This window comes from Medicago truncatula, chromosome 1, assembly GCF_003473485.1.
Source record: "Medicago truncatula cultivar Jemalong A17 chromosome 1, MtrunA17r5.0-ANR, whole genome shotgun sequence".
Classification (NCBI taxonomy): Eukaryota; Viridiplantae; Streptophyta; class Magnoliopsida; order Fabales; family Fabaceae; genus Medicago; species Medicago truncatula.
In genome coordinates, this window is record NC_053042.1 from 49,257,099 (window position 1) to 49,279,546 (window position 22,448).

The 22,448-nt window shown below is 34.0% G+C and overlaps 2 protein-coding genes across 4 annotated transcripts; one reads left to right on the forward strand and one right to left on the reverse strand.

Moving 5' to 3' along the window:
- Nucleotides 1-1,482: 1,482 nt before the first annotated feature.
- On the reverse strand, nt 1,483-6,280 carry LOC25485080 (pre-mRNA cleavage factor Im 25 kDa subunit 2). Its single transcript, XM_013614229.3, has 7 exons — nt 6,011-6,280; nt 4,848-4,893; nt 2,982-3,075; nt 2,819-2,892; nt 2,642-2,728; nt 2,438-2,548; nt 1,483-2,070 (listed from the first exon to the last, which is right to left on the reverse strand). The coding sequence occupies exons 1-7, from the start codon at nt 6,127-6,129 to the stop codon at nt 1,999-2,001; spliced, it is 603 nt and encodes a 200-aa protein (XP_013469683.1). The 5' UTR covers nt 6,130-6,280; the 3' UTR covers nt 1,483-1,998.
- Nucleotides 6,281-11,994: 5,714 nt separating this feature from the next.
- On the forward strand, nt 11,995-21,730 carry LOC25485081 (DNA mismatch repair protein MSH3). Of its 3 annotated transcripts, none has more exons than XM_039829933.1 (13): nt 11,995-13,131; nt 14,573-14,758; nt 16,082-16,243; nt 17,180-17,278; nt 17,394-17,642; nt 17,923-18,168; nt 18,286-18,417; nt 18,989-19,249; nt 19,322-19,393; nt 19,505-19,654; nt 19,894-20,361; nt 20,892-21,169; nt 21,489-21,730. In XM_039829933.1, exons 1-13 carry the CDS (start codon nt 12,220-12,222, stop codon nt 21,538-21,540), a joined length of 3,267 nt encoding a protein of 1,088 aa, XP_039685867.1. In that variant the 5' UTR covers nt 11,995-12,219; the 3' UTR covers nt 21,541-21,730. The 3 variants fall into 3 exon arrangements, with proteins under 3 accessions (XP_039685867.1, XP_013469685.1, XP_024625263.1); XM_013614231.3 differs by having other exon boundaries at nt 11,996-13,131; nt 21,404-21,730; XM_024769495.2 differs by having other exon boundaries at nt 11,996-13,131; nt 21,597-21,730.
- Nucleotides 21,731-22,448: the final 718 nt, after the last annotated feature.

The following is a 22,448-nucleotide window of genomic DNA, read 5'->3' on the forward strand; positions in this document are numbered from 1 at the left end:
CTAATTTCAACTCATTCATTTATGCGTGTGTAAGTTTTCAATAGACAATAACTGTTATTATTTCATATTTATAAAATAATAATAATAATAATAATAATGATGATGATGATGAGAAACGAGAAACAAGAACTTTTTTTTTTTGTCAAGGAAACAAAAACTTTTCTAATTGCCTCTTTTAGGTGGAAAATTGTCTTCTAAATAGAAAAACAAGACAAATATTCAGAATTTGGCTTCAAATAGTATAAACTATAAAGTCTAAACCTGTAATATACTATAAAGTCTAATGCTGTAAATAATTTGAAAGACTTGTAAGTTGTAACTTAATTACCCAACAAAATTGTAGGCGTGCCAGAATCACAAAAGGACGTATACGCAAAAACTTGAAGCACGCTGTGCACGTATAATTTTTTTATAAAATACTATTTAATTTCTGCCTAAACTCTAAAACTCATGGAACGAATGAAGAATCATTATTTGCCGACTATTATTTTATAGAGAAAAATGGAATCTTACGGTATCTGGAATGTTACTTGTTACTAATGACTTACCGTGACACTTTGGTTTTTGTTTATTTTGTATCAAAATTGGTTTTAGTTAAATGTGTGTTGAATATAAAGTGTTTTATTTTTAAATACATGCTCGTGAATGTGAGTAAAGTGATAAATTTAAGTGTCAAAATCACGTTTGGCGTAAAAAAAACTACAAATTATAGTTTCAAATTGAAATCAATTTTAAAGAAAAAATCAATTCCACTTTAAAACATTCAAAATGTCAAAAATCAATTTTACATCGTAAACCCTTAAAAAAAATCAATTTTGTCCCATTCTAAAGTGAAATCAAACATACACACACGAATAAAAGTTTTGAAGACTTGAATTGAACAGAAAATATTTTTCCAAATAAAAAGATAGCAACATATACCGTTTTGTTTGTCTATCATGATTTATCTTTTGCATCAACAATTTGTATCTAGTAGATATACGTATTGTGCCACTCTAATGTTATGAACTTTTCTAAAAAGTCTTCCCATTTTCAAGGTGAAGCCTGAAACAAGTGCAGTTGTGTTTAGAAACACGTCTGGATCTTATTTTTGCATCCCCATGATGTTTTTGACGTTAAAGCGATATAACAAGGCTTCCACATCAACTCGGTTTTTTGCCTCAATTTTGCTAAACATAGCACATATCAAACAAGTATACTATATGCCATCCCGTCATGAATGTAACCAACGCATGGCCATGTAGAAGCTGAGCCTTGGCTTCCACGTTGGAGTGCTTTGGACGCAGTTCCAAACAATTCCGATGTCTTAGCTTTCTTTTTGTCAGATACAAAGAATGGTGGTAGCCAAAAATATCACAGGAAGGAGAGGGGCTGATGGGTGTGATGGTGTGAAGGGGTGTGTTTGATGGGTGCAAGTAAAGGTAATTTAGACATTTAAGCAAAATATAAAAGACATGTTATAGAAAAGTTAAAAGTGAATGGTATAGGTGTATGTCCCATTACCCCTTTAAATTGTTGGCAAGGGAATCATACAATGTCTTTGGACTAGCAACAGCTTCCTAAGTATTGGACACGCAAAATTGTGTCTTACATTTGCTTTATACATTTTGTCATGATTAATCCATGTTCATTTCTTCATCTTACAATTCTGATGGAGTATTTGGCAACTTGAGCGGGGCAGAGAAACAGACCATGGGATCGCTATACTCATCCATCGTATTGGTTTCAACTTCAGCCTTTTCAGATCTAGCCTACAAGTTGTTTCCCATCTAGGGTTGATAACCGCAACAAATCAAACCCATAATCCAATGAATTAATACAAACAGTGTCACAAATTACAAATCTTTTTAGGAACACACTTCAAAATTCAGTTCTCTAACCAGTCTATGCAATGATAAATAGGGTTTAGGATAATGCATCAAATCAGTCCTAATTCTTAAAATAACAAATGGAAGTAGTAGTATTCTATCAGCATCTACGCTTCCAATTACGGTCAGGTCAGTTAGTGATCATTTTGAACTGGAATCTGGAAAGTTGCTGAGGAATAGTGGATATGACTGGTCCATATCTCTGCAATTAATTGATACAAAAAAATCATAAGATGGCATAAAATTACTATCATATTTTGACTGGCAAGCATAATAATGTGAATAATTTTTAAAACTAAAATCTAGACCAATCATAGGATGAAAAGTTCTAATAATCGCCAAAAGAACATTTTTTTACATTAAAAAAATGAGATTTTAGATGAGCCCAATAATCTCTCTAATCAAACTTTCTACGATTCCCTTACTTGAAAGAAAATAGTTTCCCAGTTGACGGTCACGTTTTTCCATTAATTAATGATAACCATTTTAAATCTCTACATCATAAAGAAGTTTGTTTATAATTGAGTAACATAAGACAAAAATCATAGTAATTATTACTGTAACTGTACCTGGACATTGTCATAGAGTTCGAACAATGGAACAGCAAGCAGTTTCAAGTTTTTGGGTACAGCAAAGTATTCCCTTTCAGATAAGTGAACGAGGAAAAGCTTCTTGCACTCCTGCATAAAATATATTAATGGATGTCGTAAGCATACACCAAGAGAGCTAGAAGTACAAGAATTTCAATCAATGATATTCCCATCACAAATTACCTTGGGTTTTGTTATATGCGGAGGACAGTATGGATACATTATAGTTTCAAAATTTGGCCTCCACCAGATTGCAACACATTCACCTATCTGCAAGATACCAGGGATAAGTGCATACAAACAATAAGCTTGCTAGTAAACTTTCAAGAGTTCAAACATCTAAAAGTCATGTGATCATACCTGCCAGTCAGGTACAAGGCCGGGTGAATTAGCACCAAGCTTGCTAGTCAATTTTCTCTTCAAGCCCTCAATTTCTGTAAACGTACAAAAAAGGTACATTTAGCATAATCACTAGTTGCTATTTTCAGACTATCATATTCGGAGCAATGAAGTAAGATCTTACCATTCTCCCCTGGCTTGAGACGGCCGCCTGGGAGTTTGCAAAATGTGTTCCCAATTTGCAGAAGAAGGATATGAGGATGATTGTGTTCTTGTACCTACAAAATTGAAGCATAAAGCTGAGAAATGGCAATAAACAGAGTCTTGATGGAAAGTATTCCTCTACAGAAATAGGACAGGACAGGACATTATGGGAGCAGGTAAATAAAAAGGGTAAAAAAAACTAAATGTCCAGGACAAGTTTAGCAAGAAACTGGTAGGGTGTGTTTAAAGGGGAGTTTTCCATTATGGTGGACCCACTCTCGACAGATGGGGCTGTTTTGGTCTCGTGCAACTGGGTTCTGTTGGCATATTCTTAAAAAAGGGTGTGGGAGGGTAGTCGAGTACTAAGACTCCCATTGTTTTGGGCTGGGGGAAGATCTTATTGCTGCACCAAGACTCTCGCTCTCAAAATGAGCGGCACAGTACATAAGGCTCCCGCTACTAAGATTTGTGGAGGATTAAAGGTACTACAGTCTAACACCATCCAATCTAAATAAAGAATTATAGATGCCCATACCATCAAACTCTTCATTACTAACCAAAACAAGAACCAACGGCCAATCATAATGCCTTGTAGAATTTAACTGCAAGCCATATTTGCTCCAAAAATTTCACACAGCTCCCTTCGACAAACTAAAATATAACTCTACTAAATTTATCAATTTACCTTGTTGTGAAGGTTACCTTAAGAAATGGACTAGATGCGGTGAATGCAAATTTTAAAGATCTAGTTAACTAAGTACTACTCCGTCCGTCTCATATTATGTGTCTCATTTGCAATATTTATTTGTCTCTTTATATTACAAATGAAACATTAATAACTTTTTTATCTACTCCACTAACTACTATTAATAAGGGAATTTTAGTAAATGAAACTCCTTTTATAATTAAAATTAACACAGCTAATCATTTTCTTAAGAACTGGGCACAAATCAAATGAGACACTTGTAATATACGGAGAACATATACATTAAAGTTGCATGGTGGGAGAGGACTGGACAACAATGCAACATATGCTATGATAAAGTCGGGCATATATCATGAGCCCTTCAATTCAGACAAGTGAAGAAACCAAATACATAATACAGTATGCAAGTTTTGCAAGAGGAAGACAAATGCTAGTTTGGAGGTGAAGATTGGAGAATATAATATACCACAGCATTATGGTTTAAGAACCTTGGGTCAAATTGTACAAATGGATAGAGAGATAGAGGGAGATGTCAACCATAGGATTTAAACTTGTGGGTGAAATAGAGGAATATTTTGGATGTAATTTGTGATTCAAATTAACGTACAAACCTATAGATAAACTTTAGTGCACAGCTATAAGATTTGTCATGTATGAAATTGAATGTTGGGCAGTAAAAAGCCAACAAGAAAATAAGATCAACATTGCAGAGATAATAATGCTACAATGGATGAGTGATCACACTAGACAATATAGGATTAAGAATTATATCATTAAAAAAAGTAGAGGCAACTCATTATGTAGAAAATATGGTAAAATTTTGTATTGGGCGGCTTGAGCATATGTGGAGAAAGCCCATAGAAACATGTGTAGATCATATGGATGATATCACTTTAGTTGGAAGTAGAGGAAAACTAAAAGTTTAAACCATCAAGAAAGATCTGGAGTTAAATGATCTATCTTTATATATGACTCGTGACAAGATAATACGACATTATTGCATGTACCCGATTTAATGTGAAAAGACATTGATGGTTGTGTATCAGGAACAAAATTAAAGAATGAGTATAATTATATGTGATAAAGTTACATTTGAAGTTTGGGGGGAGGGGAGTGAAAGAGAGCAATCAGTTAACATACCAGTAAAATTCCTTCCACGCTGGTCCTCATTCCTTCTTTCATATAACTGAAGTTTGGAAACAAAGGAAATTGTTATATTTCAGAACCATTTGAGTATATAATGAATTTGAGCATCACATGGGACAAGGAACAAGTAAAAAGATTCTATAAGAGGAAATCATGGTCTACACAGTTTTCCCTTTTCACTATTTAATTTTGGTCCTACATTCAATCAAAAGAGTACTTGAAATTCAAAACCATGTCTATGAGACAAATTAGCATTCAAATTCAAACTAACCATTTTCATGTCTTTTGGTTGTGTTGTCATAAAAAATGTGTATATTGGCCGTTTGAGTATAACAGACAAACTCAATCTATATATGATGTACAAAAAATAAAGTCATATAACTTTTGGGGTACTTTGAACATGAAATCTACTCATTTTGAACCAGGATGAACAGAGGTTGTGTAAGAAGTGGAATGGTTGGCTGGCTAATTTGAGGGAGATCAGAGTTAATTTCAAGGAACTAAATCTGTTGATGGAAGTTTGAGGAACGACAACTGGGTGACAGTGATAGCGAAACCAGCCATGGCTAAAAGCCTAAACCAGCTGCTTCATTGAAACAAGAAAATTTCTGAATACCTATGATTGATGAATGAGTAAGAGGGAACCACAGTTTTTTCTAAGCTTGAAGGAGGAAGATATCATCAAAACAGGTTTTAGGGGCATTATGAGTTCATAGTAACACCTTGTTTTGTCAAACACATTTCTTCAAAAAAATTGCCCAACTACAACAACAACAACACATTTGAGCAGCAATTGGATCTGTTAAATGAAGGTACTGAGAAAGATAATGGAAGACTAAAAAATGAAGTTTTTAATATGTATGTATGCTACCCATATCAATTCAATTTCAAGGGTGCAAGCTTTCATTCTTGCAATTCTTGATCAGCTCATAGCAGTGAATAAAATCAATATTTCTATTAATTTTGAGGTAAACAGTATAATTTAGGAGAAAATCTATTGAAAAATCTGAACTTTAATTACGAACAGTAGAGTATAAATAAAATAGGGATTTGGGGTTTTCTAGGGTTTTAGGGTTGATTGCGATCCAATAAAATTAATCACAATGGTGATAATGAAAAACGATAAGAGAAGTAAAAGAGAGAAGAAAGATACTGACTTGACTTTCATACGAGCAAGACGATCAGCGACAGAGGTGTCTTTCTCCATCTTAGGCTCCTTAGTACCGAAGGTGTAGCTCGATAATGGGTATGTGTTTACTACCTGAGAGGGTATCATCTTTCTCTTCTCTTCTGTTCTATTCTATAGTGTTGTTTTTGAGGGAAGTGAACAAAGAAGAGAACAAGAAGAAGAAAGAGGAGGGAGGAGAGGTTGATTTGAGTTGAAGTGAATGAAAACGAATCAATGTCTGTGTGTCTGTCAACTTCGATTTTTTGTTTTGAGTCTTATGACTTACTGCTACAAACCCAACACCCAAATACGGGCCCCGACCCGGTCCACCGATTTTTTTTTTTTTAAGTGATACTAAAATGAATAATATTTGATTGTAAAAAAAGTTTAATATAAATTTTAATGGATTTGAAATTAAACAATATAGTATTTAATAGAGAGTATGTTTTCATTCAACAACCAAATATTTTCAATGTAATTGAATGGAATGATCATGGCTCTTGATCCCTTTCAATTCTTCAACATTCTCGTTATTCAATTGGTATTTATTTGTTAACTACATTTTGGAGAGTGAGGCTTCAAGACAGTTTAGTGTAGGATGATCTATGATGTTGTTTTATGATAAAGTTTTGATCATCATATAACAAACACTTTTTTTTTTTTGCATTGTAGCCTTCATTAAAGGTCGTTTTGAGAGTTTTATGAATCACACATGTAGTTGTTCCTAGATAAAAGACAATTGTAGATCCTCAAAATGGCTGTAATTGCTTAGGGGGCAGCTGCAAACATTTAAATGCTTCCCATCTTGGGCTCCCTTGGTCAACCATAACTCATTCCATGTTGAAGTTTGACATTACACCGTTATCACTGTCATATCATCCTCGTGAGGGAGAAGATCCACTCAAAACCCATAGTTGAACAAACTATGGACCGAGTCTAAATTAATGTTTGGAGGGTCTTGTATGTTCATCACATATATCACGTAACTCCTTCTTGGTGGATTGGTTTCTTCACCTTTAAAAAAACCTTCGTCAGTGGTGTTTGGAATGTGGTGCACGTCCCCAAAACACTATTGTTTACCTTTATTCTTTTCATTTATTTGTAGGGAATTTTAAACTAAGGATACAACTATTGCTGATTTGAACAGTGCTCAAAACCATGTATGTACTTCTTTAGATAATAGTTCTGAATGAATTTTTCAATTTTCAGTTTGAGCACGCGCCAAATTTTTGTTTTTGTGGCCAGATATTTTGTGGTATTCACACCATAAATTTGAGTATAGCTACATCATTCCATAAGATGGAGGGTGAAATGGGAGGAGTTTCACATTTATGGTTTCTATGTGTATGTGTTTCCTCTTAAACTCAAAAGGGTGATATCTGATAAGTGCTAGAAAGTGTTAATTTCATGATTCATATTAAGCCCTTTTGATTACTTGTTTCACAAGTTAATTGAGGAAAGGCTATGAAAAAGTAAGAAAATGCCTTATTATACTTTTTATATCTTACTTAACCCATTTGTGCAGGAAAAGAAGTGATTAAGACTTGAACCAATGAAAGATACATAAAAAGGAGCAAAAACAACAAATGTCGCCACGGCGGGAATGAAATTCCAGAACCTATATTTTTCAAGATCAAATGTCGCCATGGCCGCAGAATGTCGCGACGGCAGGAACGGATTTCCAGGGGCTATATTTTTCAGAGACCAGATGGCGCCATGGCGACAAATGTCCTGCCTGGCGAGGTAAGGCGGTTTGAGGCAAGTGGATGATGACGTGGCAGAAACCCACTGGCAAAGAAAGCTGATGTCGCCATAGCGACAAAAATCCTGTCGGGCGAGAATGTCAAATTGTGCAGAAAGTATGAAAGCTTATTTCATTCATTTCAGACAGAATTCTATTACATTTTTAGATAGACAATAGGGCGAAATTCTTCTGTTTTCATAGAGCAAGGGTGTTTGAGTGTGGATTCATCGAGATTATTTGAGAAATCAAGTTCTTGACATGGATTCTCAACCTTCCTTCCACTTTTGTAATGTTCACATGACAATGATGAACTAAATCTCCTTAGTTTGGATTAGAGGTACTTGTTTAAACTTAGAATGTAATCTTTTGATCTTGTAATATATGATTCTAGCAATTTACATGATATTGAAGTTAATTTTGCAATTCATTTCTTATCTTTGATTTAATTGTTATTGAAAAGTACTTTTGAATATAGGTTTAAAATATTCATCTATCAAAACAATGATTCTAGACATAGGATCAATGTTTTGATAATCACACAAAGTATCGGAACTTAAAGCTTTCGGATCGTTTAATAGATTGAGAAATCGTTGATTAAACGATACAATGGACTATTGGATTGTTTAATAGTCTGGGAAATCAACGATTGAACAATACAATTGATCTCACAAGATTATTTGGACACGAATAATCTTGTCGAGCGATACGTGATAATATCGGTAAAACGCTAGAATCCATATATGTGATTATTAGGTTATGTTTGAAGCTTAATCAAGGAACTCTAATTCCAACGTTTCTATGTCTTATTACTCTCAACTTTAAACTTTGCAAGTTAGTTCTTGTAGTTTTAAACAAACAACCAATTAATCTTTTAACTTAGAACGATATCAATTGTTGAACGGCTTAGAATATCGCATCAGTCCCGTGGAGATGATAACAAAAATACTTACTTTTAATACTACATCAATATCATACAAAAATGGTACTCATATTGGGGAGCAAAAATGTTCATTTCTCTAAGATGGATGACATTTTGGTTGATTATGATGTCCAGACAAGCTATCATTTCCTCTCTCGGTTGCGTCATGAAACCATTTCTAGATAATATTTTCTTCTTTTTTTATGTAACAATTTTCTCAATTGAGGATCTCTTGCATCTTCACAATCGATTTATGACTAAAGACTCATTAAAATTACCAACATTGAGCAGTTCTCAAAAGCTCCTACAAACACAGGGTTGGGGTTCAAGATAACCATGTCATTGAAACAACTCGAATATTATCGCATTATTGACGAGAGTTTATGACAAAAATTGAATAGGTTGGACTCGATCGCTTTCCAGTGTTTTCTTCTTGAGAATTGTTAAAAGAAAAATTGGGAAAAATCTGATATTGAGTGACTCAGAAGATTCATGTAGCAACACAATATATTTTTCTTGAACGTTATTGGAACCAACTTGCACTTAAAGATTCATTGGACCAATGATGGACATCTGTCTATTAAAGGTAGTGAGATGTTCACGGGGATCAAACATTTTTGGGAAAGACCCTAAGGGAGGTGATTTGAAGTTTTCAAGCACCATAACGTTTATGATCTCCAACACCAGCAATTAAGGATTATCTATTTCAATGGCATGATCGTTGTCTGGATGTTGATGAAGAGTTTTGTTTTGGCTTTGAAGCTTATCGACCATATCCTGGATTGTGGCAAGCATTGCATTCTCTCAATCTACTACTGTACTTCTAGCGGTTATCATTCTTAAAAAGGTTGATTTAATGCATGCTTGGAAATATTTTTACCTCAATCTCACAGTGGGCAGCAAATGTTCCATACAATAACTTTAAGGATTTATAGGGTCTACGACATAGCCTATGATATGTCATACTTTTTCTTAGATAGAGAATGCTTAAGTTTTTCTTTAATCTTATTTAGCTAAAAAGGCTGGACCGCATGCCATAACAAAAGTATTTTATACTTATCAGACTGACCTACTTATTTAAATAACACGCACAATATTATTTATTACTGATATATTATATTATACTTTGCATATAAATTTAACCTTATTAGTATCCATTAATTCTTTGCATATTTAAATGTATTATTACAAACTATAATTGAAATACGATCAAATATATAGTAAAATTATCTAAAAAAAATCATGTTAACTATCAAAAGGGAGTTTAATCACATTAATCTATTCGTTCGCTAGTCTATTTAAACTCATATCACACTACTTGTTTAAAGATTTAATATGAAAATATATTTTTTAAGAGGCCAAGAGACCACATATGACTTTCAAAAGGTCAGTCAGACTCAAGCCTAAAAAATAAGCTTATGACATATCGCATGCCAAACACAGACCTTAATTTTTTTTGGTAAATCAAACTTAGACCTTGCAAAACCTACCTCGACCTAGTATATTTTCACCCCTAACCACGGTGTACCTGCGACTTAATTTCTAATGAAATGCTTTAAGCAAGTTCCATATAAAAAAAGTTTAAAAATTTGATATATTTATGGACATCAACATCTTATTTAACTTTAATTTTTTTTGACAAACACATTAACGGAGAATTTTTCTTTCTTTATTTTATAAAAAAAGACTACATTATTTTTTTCACTAGAAATGAATTGATTTTAAATAAATAAATTATGTAAAATATATTCTAATTAGAAATGAATTGAAAGTAATTTATACTTGGTTGTATCAATGTATAAAAGAGTTAAATTGTAAATTTTTATATAGAAATCAATTCTATAGTCAAAGTTTTTTTTTGTTTTTGTCTGAGAGGTCTAAAATCAAAAGTTACGAATTTTAATTTCAAAGCAGTATTATCAGTTTGATCGATCATGTTTTAGATTTGGTCTTACATCATATATTTCGAGAAGCTAATCTCAATGCTGATTGGTTGGCAAAATACGGAAACTCTTCCACTATGGGTGTCACGACATGGTCATCTCCGCCTTCTGGGCTCCTAGATCAGTTGTCTAGGGTTTCTTTGGAGGGAACTTATACGTTACACTCACAAAATGAGGTGTACCGGTACTCCTACTTCTTAATTTTATAAATGAACGATCATTTTTTATATAGTAAATACCTATTTGTCAATATTTATATTTTATAGAACAACATTTCATAAGAAAAAACATCATTTAATTGTTTATAAGAATCATAGTAACTTTTTTTTTTACATATTATCGTAAAAAATAATGAATGTTCTCAATTATGAGTGATAAAAATTTAAAAAAATAAAAAATTATTTCGTTGATACTTTTGATGAATAAGATTTAGTTATTATAATTATAAATGACAAAAAAATAATATTTTTCTTCAAAAAATAACTTATTTAACTATGAATTTAAAGAGTGAGTGTACTGGTACACTCAAATATAGTGGATGTACCATAGAATTTGCCTTCTTTGGACACTTAGACCATTTACAATGGCATGTTAAATTTGCCATTCAAGATGTTGAACCCTTGTTGAACCATTGTAGGTGGGGGGTGTTGAAATGGGGAAAAAGTGAGTTGGAGGAGGGAAGTGTTGAAACAATTCAACATGTTGAATGCCTGGCCCACGGAGACACTTGGCGCGCGCTGATTGGCTGCTCGGATTTTTATCTTCTTAATAATTTGGACCCAATTATTTCATTGCAAATAATTTTTTATTTATTTATTTTTTTACCAAAATTCGTAATTTTTTTTTCTCTATAAATAGAGACTTGGATCATTTGATTTGGACACAGAAAAAAAATCAAGTTTTTCACTCTCTTAATCTTATTATTAGCTTTGTATTAGCCTTTCTTTTGAAGTTTTAGTGTTTATTTAGTTTGTTGCATTGCATTTTATTTATGTTAAGAAAATAAAAATAAATTATTTAAATAAATTTTGTTTTTACAAAAAAAATAAAATTGTTAAGTGTTTCTTCATTTTAATTTAATTATAATCGATAATTGTAATTTTATGTAATTATAAAAACAAAAATATAAAATTAAATAAGAATAAGAAATAAAATGTGGTGGGATAGGGTGTTGAATGAAAAAACCATAGGAGAGATAAAAATTAAATGAGTGTTGAATTAAGAGAGAGAAAATGATGTGGAGTGTTAGGAATTGAAAAAGTAGATGTTGAGAGTTGTTGAATATATTTTGCCATTGTAAATGGTCTTAGTTTGTCTTTTGTTCTTTTCCTTTTGATTTTTTTCAATTCACCACAAAAAAAAAAAAAGCAGAATCAATTGGTGAGGAAAATCAATTATACTCGAAAAAGTGGGAACTATAGACAAAAGTGATTTTTACCCTTCCTCAAAAAAGTACTGCATTTAGCTTTACCGACGCATTTCTTCGAACACGTTTCCGACAAAAATCGAAGCGCGCCAAAACTTCGTAACTTCACAAACCCACCACCATCGGAGTAACCCCGACCATCACCACCACCACCACCGCCACTAACATGGGTAAGCAAAAGCAACAAGTACTTTCCCGTTTCTTCGCTCCAAAACCCAAAACCCCTTCATCAACCACCGACCCACCACCACCGCCACCATCTTCCTCTCCCAAAATCACCACCACCGTCAATTTCTCACCATCCAAACGCCGCTTAATCTCTCAACTCACAGCATCCCCTAACAAACAACCCAAACTCTCTTCACCTATTCCCTCTCTCCACCAACGCTTCCTCCAGAAGCTTCTAGAACCTTCTAATCCAACCCCACAACCTCCTTCATCTTCCAAACCTGTAAAATTTACTCCTTTAGAGCATCAGGTAGTGGAACTCAAAGCTAAGTACCCTGATGTTCTTTTAATGATTGAAGTTGGTTACAAGTATCGATTTTTCGGCGAAGATGCTGAGAATGCTGCAAGGGTTTTGGGTATTTATGCTCATATGGATCATAATTTTTTAACTGCTAGCATACCAACTTTTCGATTAAATGTCCATGTGAGGAGGCTTGTTAGTGCAGGGTATAAAGTTGGCGTTGTTAAGCAGACTGAAACTGCTGCTATTAAGTCCCATGGTTTGAATCGGGCCGGTCCATTTTGTCGAGGTTTGTCAGGGTTGTATACGAAGGCCACACTTGAGGCGGCGCATGATATGGGGGGAGGCGAAGATGGGGGTGGGACCGTGAATAATTATTTGCTGTGTGTTGTGGAAAAGAGTATTTTGGGAGAGAAAAAATTTAATTGTGGTGTGGAAGGTGGTTTTGATGTGAGGATTGGGATTGTTGGTGTGGAGATATCGACGGGAGATGTTGTTTATGGAGAGTTTGATGATAATTTTTTGAGGAGTGAACTTGAGGCTGTTGTTGTTAGCTTGTCTCCTGCTGAGTTGCTTCTTGGAGACCCTCTTTCAAAACAAACTGAGAAGGTAGTTTTTTTATCTGCCAAGGTGTTACTTATCTAACAAGTGATCAATCATTTAAATTTTTCTCCACACATTTCAAGAATTGTATACTTGTTTTGTTTCTTTTCTATTTTCATTGTGATTGTTGGAGTTGGATTGTTGATGCTTGATTCTGCAATTGATGATGTATCTATCATACTATATACATAGGCCATGTAAGATTGGATTTGCAGTCCAGGTTATTTCATGGCCTTAATTTAGGGTTTGCTTATTGTATGAGGAGACAATTTAGAGGACTGCGGTCAAATATGACAAGGATGTTCATTGATAATATCTTTGTTGTTGGGCCACCGACAATTTTCCACAATTCAGATGTTCAGTCCTGAGTGTGAGGCGTGTTAAATCTTATATTGACGAGATATGGGCATACAAGCATTTTAGTCCTTACAAGGCTTGACCAATCTTTCCTCACCTTTCGAGCTAAGTCAGCTAACTTTTGGGGTTGAGAGTTAAAGCTTAAATCCCATATTGTAAGATTTCTTATAAAAGGAGTGAGTAATAAAACATTATGATTATTTTTTTTTTTTTTAGAACGGCAAAACATTATGATTATCAAATGTTAAAATTGGAAGATGGTGATATATACAAATCCCTGATAGTTGGTGTGAAATTCTGAATTAGCTTGGTAAATGCTGATACAATGTAAAACTTTTCAAATAGCTGGTGTAACATTCTGATTTAGATTCACATTTGAATACAATAGATGGAATTTCAAACTATATGAAAAGAGGACAAAATTGCTAGAAAATTGAAATGGATGCTTTGATTGGAACAGCTTATGAACACAATTTAATGCACGGGTGTTTTCATTATAGTAGGTATGAATTAATCCAAACTTTGATTTAATACTTAAATTGGTCCTCCAATAATTTTGAACATCAATTTTAATCCTTCATAGTATAAATAAGCATAAGCTTAGGACTAAGCTGATGTATAAAGATCCATTTAGATTTTAAATACTAAATTAACCAACTTGTTGTCTGAAATCATTGAAGGACCAACACGATATCCCATGTATTTTTGATTACCAAATTTAGTATTTATTCCTACCTTTTATGCACTGCATATTTGTCCTCACAGCATGATTTTTCCATCTCATTTTTCTTGTAATTCAATACATATCTATTTAAATTCTTATAATTCAATACATATCTATTTAAATACTGTTGAAATTATTTAATTCTTGGAAAGCTTATTTCTTAATCCATAAGATATTCTGTTCATTTTAATTAATATTAGAAGACAAATTTATGCTCATGTTAAATCATGAAATAATCCTTACCAGCGGGCATGCTCTCATAAACACCTGATGGTTTACTTACAGTGATCAAAAGCTCAAGCTGATCAATTATCAAACTGATTTTCTAACCCTAAGATCCAATTGTGTGATTTGATCTATTATTAGTTATTACTGGCTTTTGCTGGACCCTCCTCAAATGCTCGTGTGGAGCGTGCCTCACGAGATTGCTTCACCAACGGAGGCGCTTTTGCTGAAGTTATGACATTGTATGAGAACACGCATGCTGACAGTCCAGATTCAATGCAAAACAATGAATTGGCTGAGCTTGGAAGTCAGCAGATGGTAGTGAAGGTACCATCCACCGATATTTAGCAAGCCTTAAAAAGTCTTATTATTTTGCTATTTTGAATATGCATTTTTCTACCTGTCAAAATCTGTCTTGTGCTTATAAAGCAGGTAATTGGAATTTGTTATTACAGTTCCTTGTAGTTTATAGAAAACAATACAGCGATAGGAATATGCTTAAAGACATGATCAAAATCGAAAAGCAATAAGTCTATCAAGAAGAATGTGAAAGGCAGAAAGAAATTGAGATTAGAAAGAAGTGCTTGAGATGAGTAGTGGTGCAGAGTCGTAAAGGGTTTATAGAAGAAATTGGAATCCAGAAGCATTGAACCCGTAAAGGATTTATTGCTAGAAAATGATAGGAGAAATTCCCAAGTTGGGAAGCTATTACTTACTATTACTCTATTAAAATTGCATGAGTCCCACAAAAAAAGGTTACCGTTTAGCGTTTCCCTCTTTTGCGGTCATGAAAATTGCACCACAAACTGGGTCTAAAAACCTTCGCCACCGGCGCAAGAGAAGAGTGTCGTTGCTGTGCTTTCACGATCTTCTTCGTTGTACCGGCTGTGCCGACATATTCGGCGAGTTCTCTACCGCGCCGCCACGTCGTAGGAAGATAGACGCGTTATCTCAAGTTATCGCGTGATTTTGGAAACCATGCTTGTACTATTGAATCATCACTCAAGCTTAAAGATTTTTTTTACTGCGCTACTATTAAACACACAATTCTGTATGAGACTTAATGTTAGGTGGTAAAAACATAGGCCTGCAAAGATGACAATGTTAAAATGGATAAGTGGTTCCACAAGGCATGATTAGAATTTAAATCATTAGAGAAAAAGTAAGGGTAGCTCCCATTGTAGAGGAGATGGTGAGTCTCATCTTAAGTGATTTGAGCACGTGTTACGAAAACATGTAAAAACCTTGGTATGTAATTGGCATGGATGGTTGGCTAGATGGATGATAGTATGATATTCCATTAGTCAGAGGTAGAGACGGACCAAAGAATATTATGCCAAACCATTGAGAGATTTAGAGGTAAATGATCTATCTCAAACTTAATTGACAAGTCTCTTGATCCATGTATCAGCTCCAAAAAGGGTTGGATGCTGTTATTGTTGTAGTGGATTTTAGTTTATGATAATGTAATCAAATCCTAAATTTTGAAATTCTTCTCTTTTCTAGTTAAGCTTTAGTAGGTAAATTTTTGTTCCCAAGAAATCATATGACTTCAAATTTATTTTGCTTTACAGATTATAGATATACATTTATTTTTGTTGCAATTTCTATTGATAACATACTTTGTTCTGTCTCTACTGTTTTATAAAGGAGGTGATGAACCTGCCTGAGTTGGCTGTCGAAGCTTTGGCCTTAACTATTCGCCATTTGAAGGGATTCGGTTTTGAAAGAATTCTGTGCTCAGGTGCTTTAAGGCCCTTCGTAAGCAATACAGAAATGACTCTCTCAGCTAATACACTTCAACAACTGGAGGTAATTATAAGCTGCACTTTTGTTTCTTGACAGTGGTTAGTAAAGGCAAAGCATACTTAAAAAAAATAAAAATTAAAGAGAAGCATACTATACACCTCCATGCTGGATGTGTAATTTTTTTTTTTTGTCGTCTGAAAGTGTGAAAGTTGTAACTATCACATGTGTAGTGGATGGAAATGGTTCACACGATCATTTTGTGATGAAATAAACTGCAAAGAGTTTTATCTAAAGATTATCAGAAAGGCGGTCATAACCAAGATAAGCTTAAATATCCTGTGAATTTACTCAGTGTGACAAGAGTCTCCACTAATTACTAAACTTGTTAACATGACTTGGACCAACGTATTCATTTTGACATTGTCGTGGAACATGGATAAATTTCACTACTGATCAATCTAATCATACATTTAAACTCCCTTTCCTTTTCTGGTTTAGGTATTAGTTCTTGTAGATTCATATAAAACAATTAAAGTATAGTAAATAAATATCGTGAGTTCTTGTTGATCAATCTAATCATACATTTAAACTGCCCTTTCCTTTTCTGGTTTAGGTATTAGTTCTTGTAGATTCATATAAAACAATTAAAGTATAGTAAATAAATATCGTGATTTCTTGTTGGCTGGTGAATGCAGCATGTATAAATCTCCCCCTTTTTTTCCTGGTTCAGGTATTAGTTCTTATAGATTCATATGAAAGTAGTTATAGTTTATAAATACAGCATGTTGGCTTCTTGCTGACCCGTGACAACAACATACATAGCTCTATTCTTTTACATGGGTCACAAGATCATTATATGCTATTTTATTTTTTTATAACCTATTATAATATTTATTTGATCCATGTTCTTGTTTGTATACACTATTATTAATTTGTTTTTCCTCATACCAAATTGTTTAGCATATTCTTGCAGCTAACGAATATTTCCTATGTTTTCAGGTTTTACAAAATAACAGTGATGGATCTGCGAGTGGTTCCTTGCTGCAAGTTATGAATCACACTCTTACTATATTCGGTTCCAGGCTTCTTAAGCATTGGGTATGGGATGCTTCCATTCCTGATATACCATCACTGAATGTTAAATTCTTGATTATCTTCCCTAAACCAGCCGAAAAAGTTCTCTGTTTAATTGTTTTTCATGTGCATGATACAGGTATCACACCCATTGTGTGATCAAACCTTGATTGCTGCTCGTCTTAATGCTGTATCTGAAATCGCAGAGTCCATGGGAACCTGTAATGGTATGAAGAATCTTGGACGCTTTGAGGAAGATTCTGATGTAGCAATTGTGCAGCCTGAGTTAGCACACATACTTTCATTGGTTTTGACATCCCTGGGCCGGGCACCTGATATACAGCGTGGGATTACAAGAATTTTCCATCGCACTGCTACCCCATCTGAGGTGATGAATAGCTTTTTATTGGATGTTAATGTATTTCACTATATTATGTAACTTAAATTATTTAATCAATGTTCCTATCTAGTGATATCTGTTCACATTTCACTATAGAGTTTCAATGCAGTGTGAAGCATTGGTTAAGAGTATTGCTATTTCTGAATAGTTATAGTCATTCAGATTCTTGATATATCATATTTGATTGGTATAATTCCACTTAGATATTTTTGAATTGACCATGAAGCTTCTAGCTATTGATTGTTTCAATCATGCTGTCTTTTCACAGTTTATTGCCATTATTCAAGCTATTTTATCTGCTGGAAAACGGCTTCAGCAACTTAACATAGGAGAGGGTGATAATAATAACAATAATAAATTGCGCTCTGATTTGTTAAAGAAGTTAATTTCAACTGCGTCCTCTACAAGTGTTATTGGTAATGCTGCAAAAATGCTGTCATCTTTAAATGAAGACTCTGCTTACCAAGGAGATTGGACTAATATGATCATTGCAACTGAGGAGCAATTTCCAGAGGTTTGTCTGTGTATCCTGTGTGAAAAAATTACACTTTATAATTGGCTTCCTTTTGGGCTTCATTTTATTCTCCGTTTTATTTCTGATCTATGTTGAAAATAATATTACTATGAATAGGTAATTACAGCTCGAAAGGCTTTTCAGATGGCAGTGGAACACTTAGATTCATTGATTGACTTGTACCGCAAACGGCTCGGAATGCGGAAATTGGAATATATGTCTGTTTCTGGTGTAACCCACTTGATAGAGGTAGTTTGGCCGAGACACCTAAGTTTTTCAATATTTAGACATTATAGATGCTGGAAAGATGTTTACAAATGGCCTTCTACTATTCCAGTTCTTTTTGCATTGCTGCTCTTATTTTAGTTGTTGCCTTATCGGCATTTTTTACTTTCCTATTTGATCTGAAACATCTGCTCAGATTGCATGTATGCTGTATGATATTTTTTAATGCTCCAAATGTGTGCAAATTATAAATTGAAGGATTAGTTTTAAGGGAAATTATGGTCATACTTATCTTTCCCATGCCCCACCTTTACCCCTCAAAAAAGGGGAATAAGGATGAATGGTAAATGTTTATTGTCTGTTGTCAATATCCGTCTGGTTCTTGATTGTTTGACTGCTTCTAAATATTAAGTTACTACCAAGTGTCTCAATTTTGTTTTCCTTTTGACAGTGAACTCAAAATAAATTCCAATTATTTGTTTCTTCTTGTTCACCAGTCAGGAACTCTAATTTAACAATTGAGTTAAAACGCATGCTACATTGAATTAATGGTTGGTTGCGAATAAGTTATAATTGTTATTCATTTTGGCTGCAGTTATCAACTGATGTAAAAGTGCCTTTAAATTGGGTTAAAGTAAATAGCACAAAGAAAACAATTCGGTATCACCCTCCTGAAGTAGTGACAGCATTGGATGAGTTATCATTAGCGAAAGAGAAGCTTACTGTTGCCTGCCGAGCTGCATGGGATAGCTTTCTGAGGGACTTCAGTAAACACTATGCTGAGTTCCAAGCTTCTGTTCAAGCACTAGCTTCTCTAGATTGCCTGCACTCACTTGCCATTCTTTCAAGAAATAAGGTTTATTCTTGAAGGATTTTTAAGTGTCTCCAAATTATTTGTCGCATTTCGTAACATAGTTTTCTGTGACAGGGTTATGTCCGCCCTGTTTTTGTAGATGATCATGAGCCTGTTCAGATGCAAATTTGTTCTGGTAGACATCCAGTATGTATTTAATGGTTTGAAATTTTGTATGTATTGACTTCGACTGAGTTGATTCAATTTTCTCACTGATTGGTAACAAAAGGCTCATTATCGTAAGTCATTTCTCACCAGGTTTTGGAGTCTATCTTACAAAATAATTTTGTCCCAAATGATACAAGCATGCACGCCGATAGAGAGTACTGTCAGATTGTCACTGGACCCAATATGGGGGGAAAAAGTTGCTATGTTCGCCAAGCATCTCTGATCGCTCTCATGGCTCAGGTAGGATCAATGCACTGTCTGCTACATTTATGCTTAGTCTGAAGGGAAATTATTTTTTCTGGGAAAGGTTTCTTATGCTTCAAATGTCTTGAAATTGAGTTAGATTTTTCTTCCAAATTATTTACCATACTAAATTATCGAACTATTTCCACCTCCATAATATTTAACTGACCGGTTTTATTTGACAACTGTGTCCCTTACGGCTGTTGCTTTATTGAAACATTCCCCAATCTTTCTAGGTTGGTTCCTTTGTACCAGCATCATCAGCAAAACTGCATGTACTGGACGGAATTTACACCCGGATGGGCGCTTCTGACAGTATTCAGCAAGGGAGAAGCACCTTCCTAGAAGAATTGAGCGAGACTTCACACATACTTCATAGATGTACAGGACGTTCGCTGGTTATACTTGATGAGCTTGGGAGAGGTACAAGTACGCATGATGGCATGGCAATTGCTTATGCGACATTACATTATCTTCTGAAGCAGAAGAAAAGTTTGGTCCTATTTGTCACTCATTATCCAAAGATTGCAAGCCTGGAAACTGAATTTCCAGGCTCTGTAGCAGCATATCACATGTCACATCTGACCTCACACGATGATGTGAGTAAAAACTCCAACGATCATGAAGACATCACTTATTTATATAAACTCGTACCTGGTGTTTCTGAGAGAAGTTTTGGTTTTAAGGTTGCCCAGCTTGCACAGGTAAATTGACATCATTATATATTACTTCCTCTGATTCATAAGAAGAGTCGTTTAAAGTTTTTTCACATAGCTTGAGAAAATTGATAAATGAATAACAATCTTACAAAATTAACCTTGTTTCCTATTGGTTATTAAATATTGTCATAAATTCATAGTGAAGTTAATGATTTGGAAGCGATGCACACGATACCAATTTTGGATCGAAATTGAATTAAAATAATTCATACTAACAATCTTCTTCCAAAAAATATTACATTTGAGACAAATTTCTCTATGAAAAAGACATTTATTTTGGGATGGAGGTAGTACTTTGCATTGCTCCTAAAGCAATTGGTTGATTTTGTCGGAGTTGATTTCTCTCCTAGAGCTACTTCATTCATTACAAACAAACATTATGGCAAAGAAGTTTGATGATTGTCTCGATATCTGGGTTTTACAACTGATGTCTCAACTCACTACTGATATAACTGTTCAATTTTCTAATATATTGAATCTCATTTAAGATTTATTGTAAACATCATGTTTTTCAGTTACCGTCGCATTGCATTAGCCGAGCTATTGTCATGGCTTCCAAATTAGAAGCACTAGTAAACAGCAGAATACATGGTAGATCAGGAAAAGAGTTGTTGGATGAACCTGTTATCCATCAAGAGCAAGAATTACACCACTGTCCTCATCAAGAATTTGGTAGAGCATATAAAGAATTCTATTCAAACTTAAAAGCTACAATATTAGATGATGATGACCATGCAAAAAGCTTTCAACTTTTAGAGAATGCAAGAAGCATTGCAAAGACATTAGTTAGCAGGTGAAGCACTTTTCCCTTTTTTCTTTTCTTTCCTTGTTCTTTAAAGAACCAACATTCTTCTCTAAGTTCCTATCTTACTAGTAATTACTTTCTTGCTCCCTTCATCATTACTAATATATCAGTCATTTTCCTATTATGGTGATACGCAATCTAAACCATCAACTCATTTTTTACTTGTGAGATACTATTATCTGCATAATATATTTGCCAACAAAATTATTGTCCTGGCTGCAGATGAGGGTATAATGAAGCAGTTTTTTTTTAAAAATTATGTTCTGCGCAATTGACAAGCTGGTTTGTTTGTTGATGCTGATAGCAGTTGCTTCAAAAATTTTGTCACAACTCTTGTGTTTTTGAAGAAGTCAAACTAGCCCACACCGAAATTGGCACTCATCACAACTTGTTGATTTTTCATGTGCTTTAACAGGTCAATTCGGTTTGTATAAGTGAGGTCAGATGCAGGGTTCATAAGGTCTCCTCTAGTGTGTATATTGTAGATAAAATTTTGATCAATATTCTTATATATTGTTATAGTTGAGCCTTCCAGTTTTTGCCTCTTTACCTCCTCCCTTCTGCCTTCTTTATGCTTTTTTTTTTTTTCTTTCTTCCAACGGAAATGAAATTAGTCCCGAAAAACTAAGCTCAAGAAAGCATTGCAATGGAATAACTGATAATGTGGCACCGCATTCGAGTCATTCACCCATCATGTTTTCCGGCCAACAGATTTTACTTAATCGGTTAGCTGAAATTTGCAAGTCCTTCACGAAAACATTTGTCGTGATATTTAGCACCATATGCTTCAAAACTGATTATATTTTACGCAATGCAAATGGATGTCCTAATTTGAGGCAACGAGGGTAAAAGTTTCCCAAGTATGACAGTATGGTGATCCGTACGTTTGGTAATAAACAAGAGTGACCGGAAGTTACACTATCAGTTTTTTTTTTTTAAAGCAATACAATATCAAATTATCAATCAATCTTTTTTATTTTTATTTTTTGCTTTATATTTCCTTTTAAGTGTGAAAAAGATCACGTTTTATTTGGGTTGGAAACGAAAGTGAGGGGGAAAGAAAGTAAAAGGAAAGAAAGATGACTATAAAGTGAGATATGTATTAAGTGTAAAATAATTTACTTTATCAATTAATCATTTGGTTAAATTGTCTAACTATGTATTTAATTTATATATGCTTTATCGGCATACAATTTTTATATGCATCAATCATTTGGTTTGAGGTGAAAAGTTGTGTAATTCTTTCCCAAATGTCATGTCTAGTTAC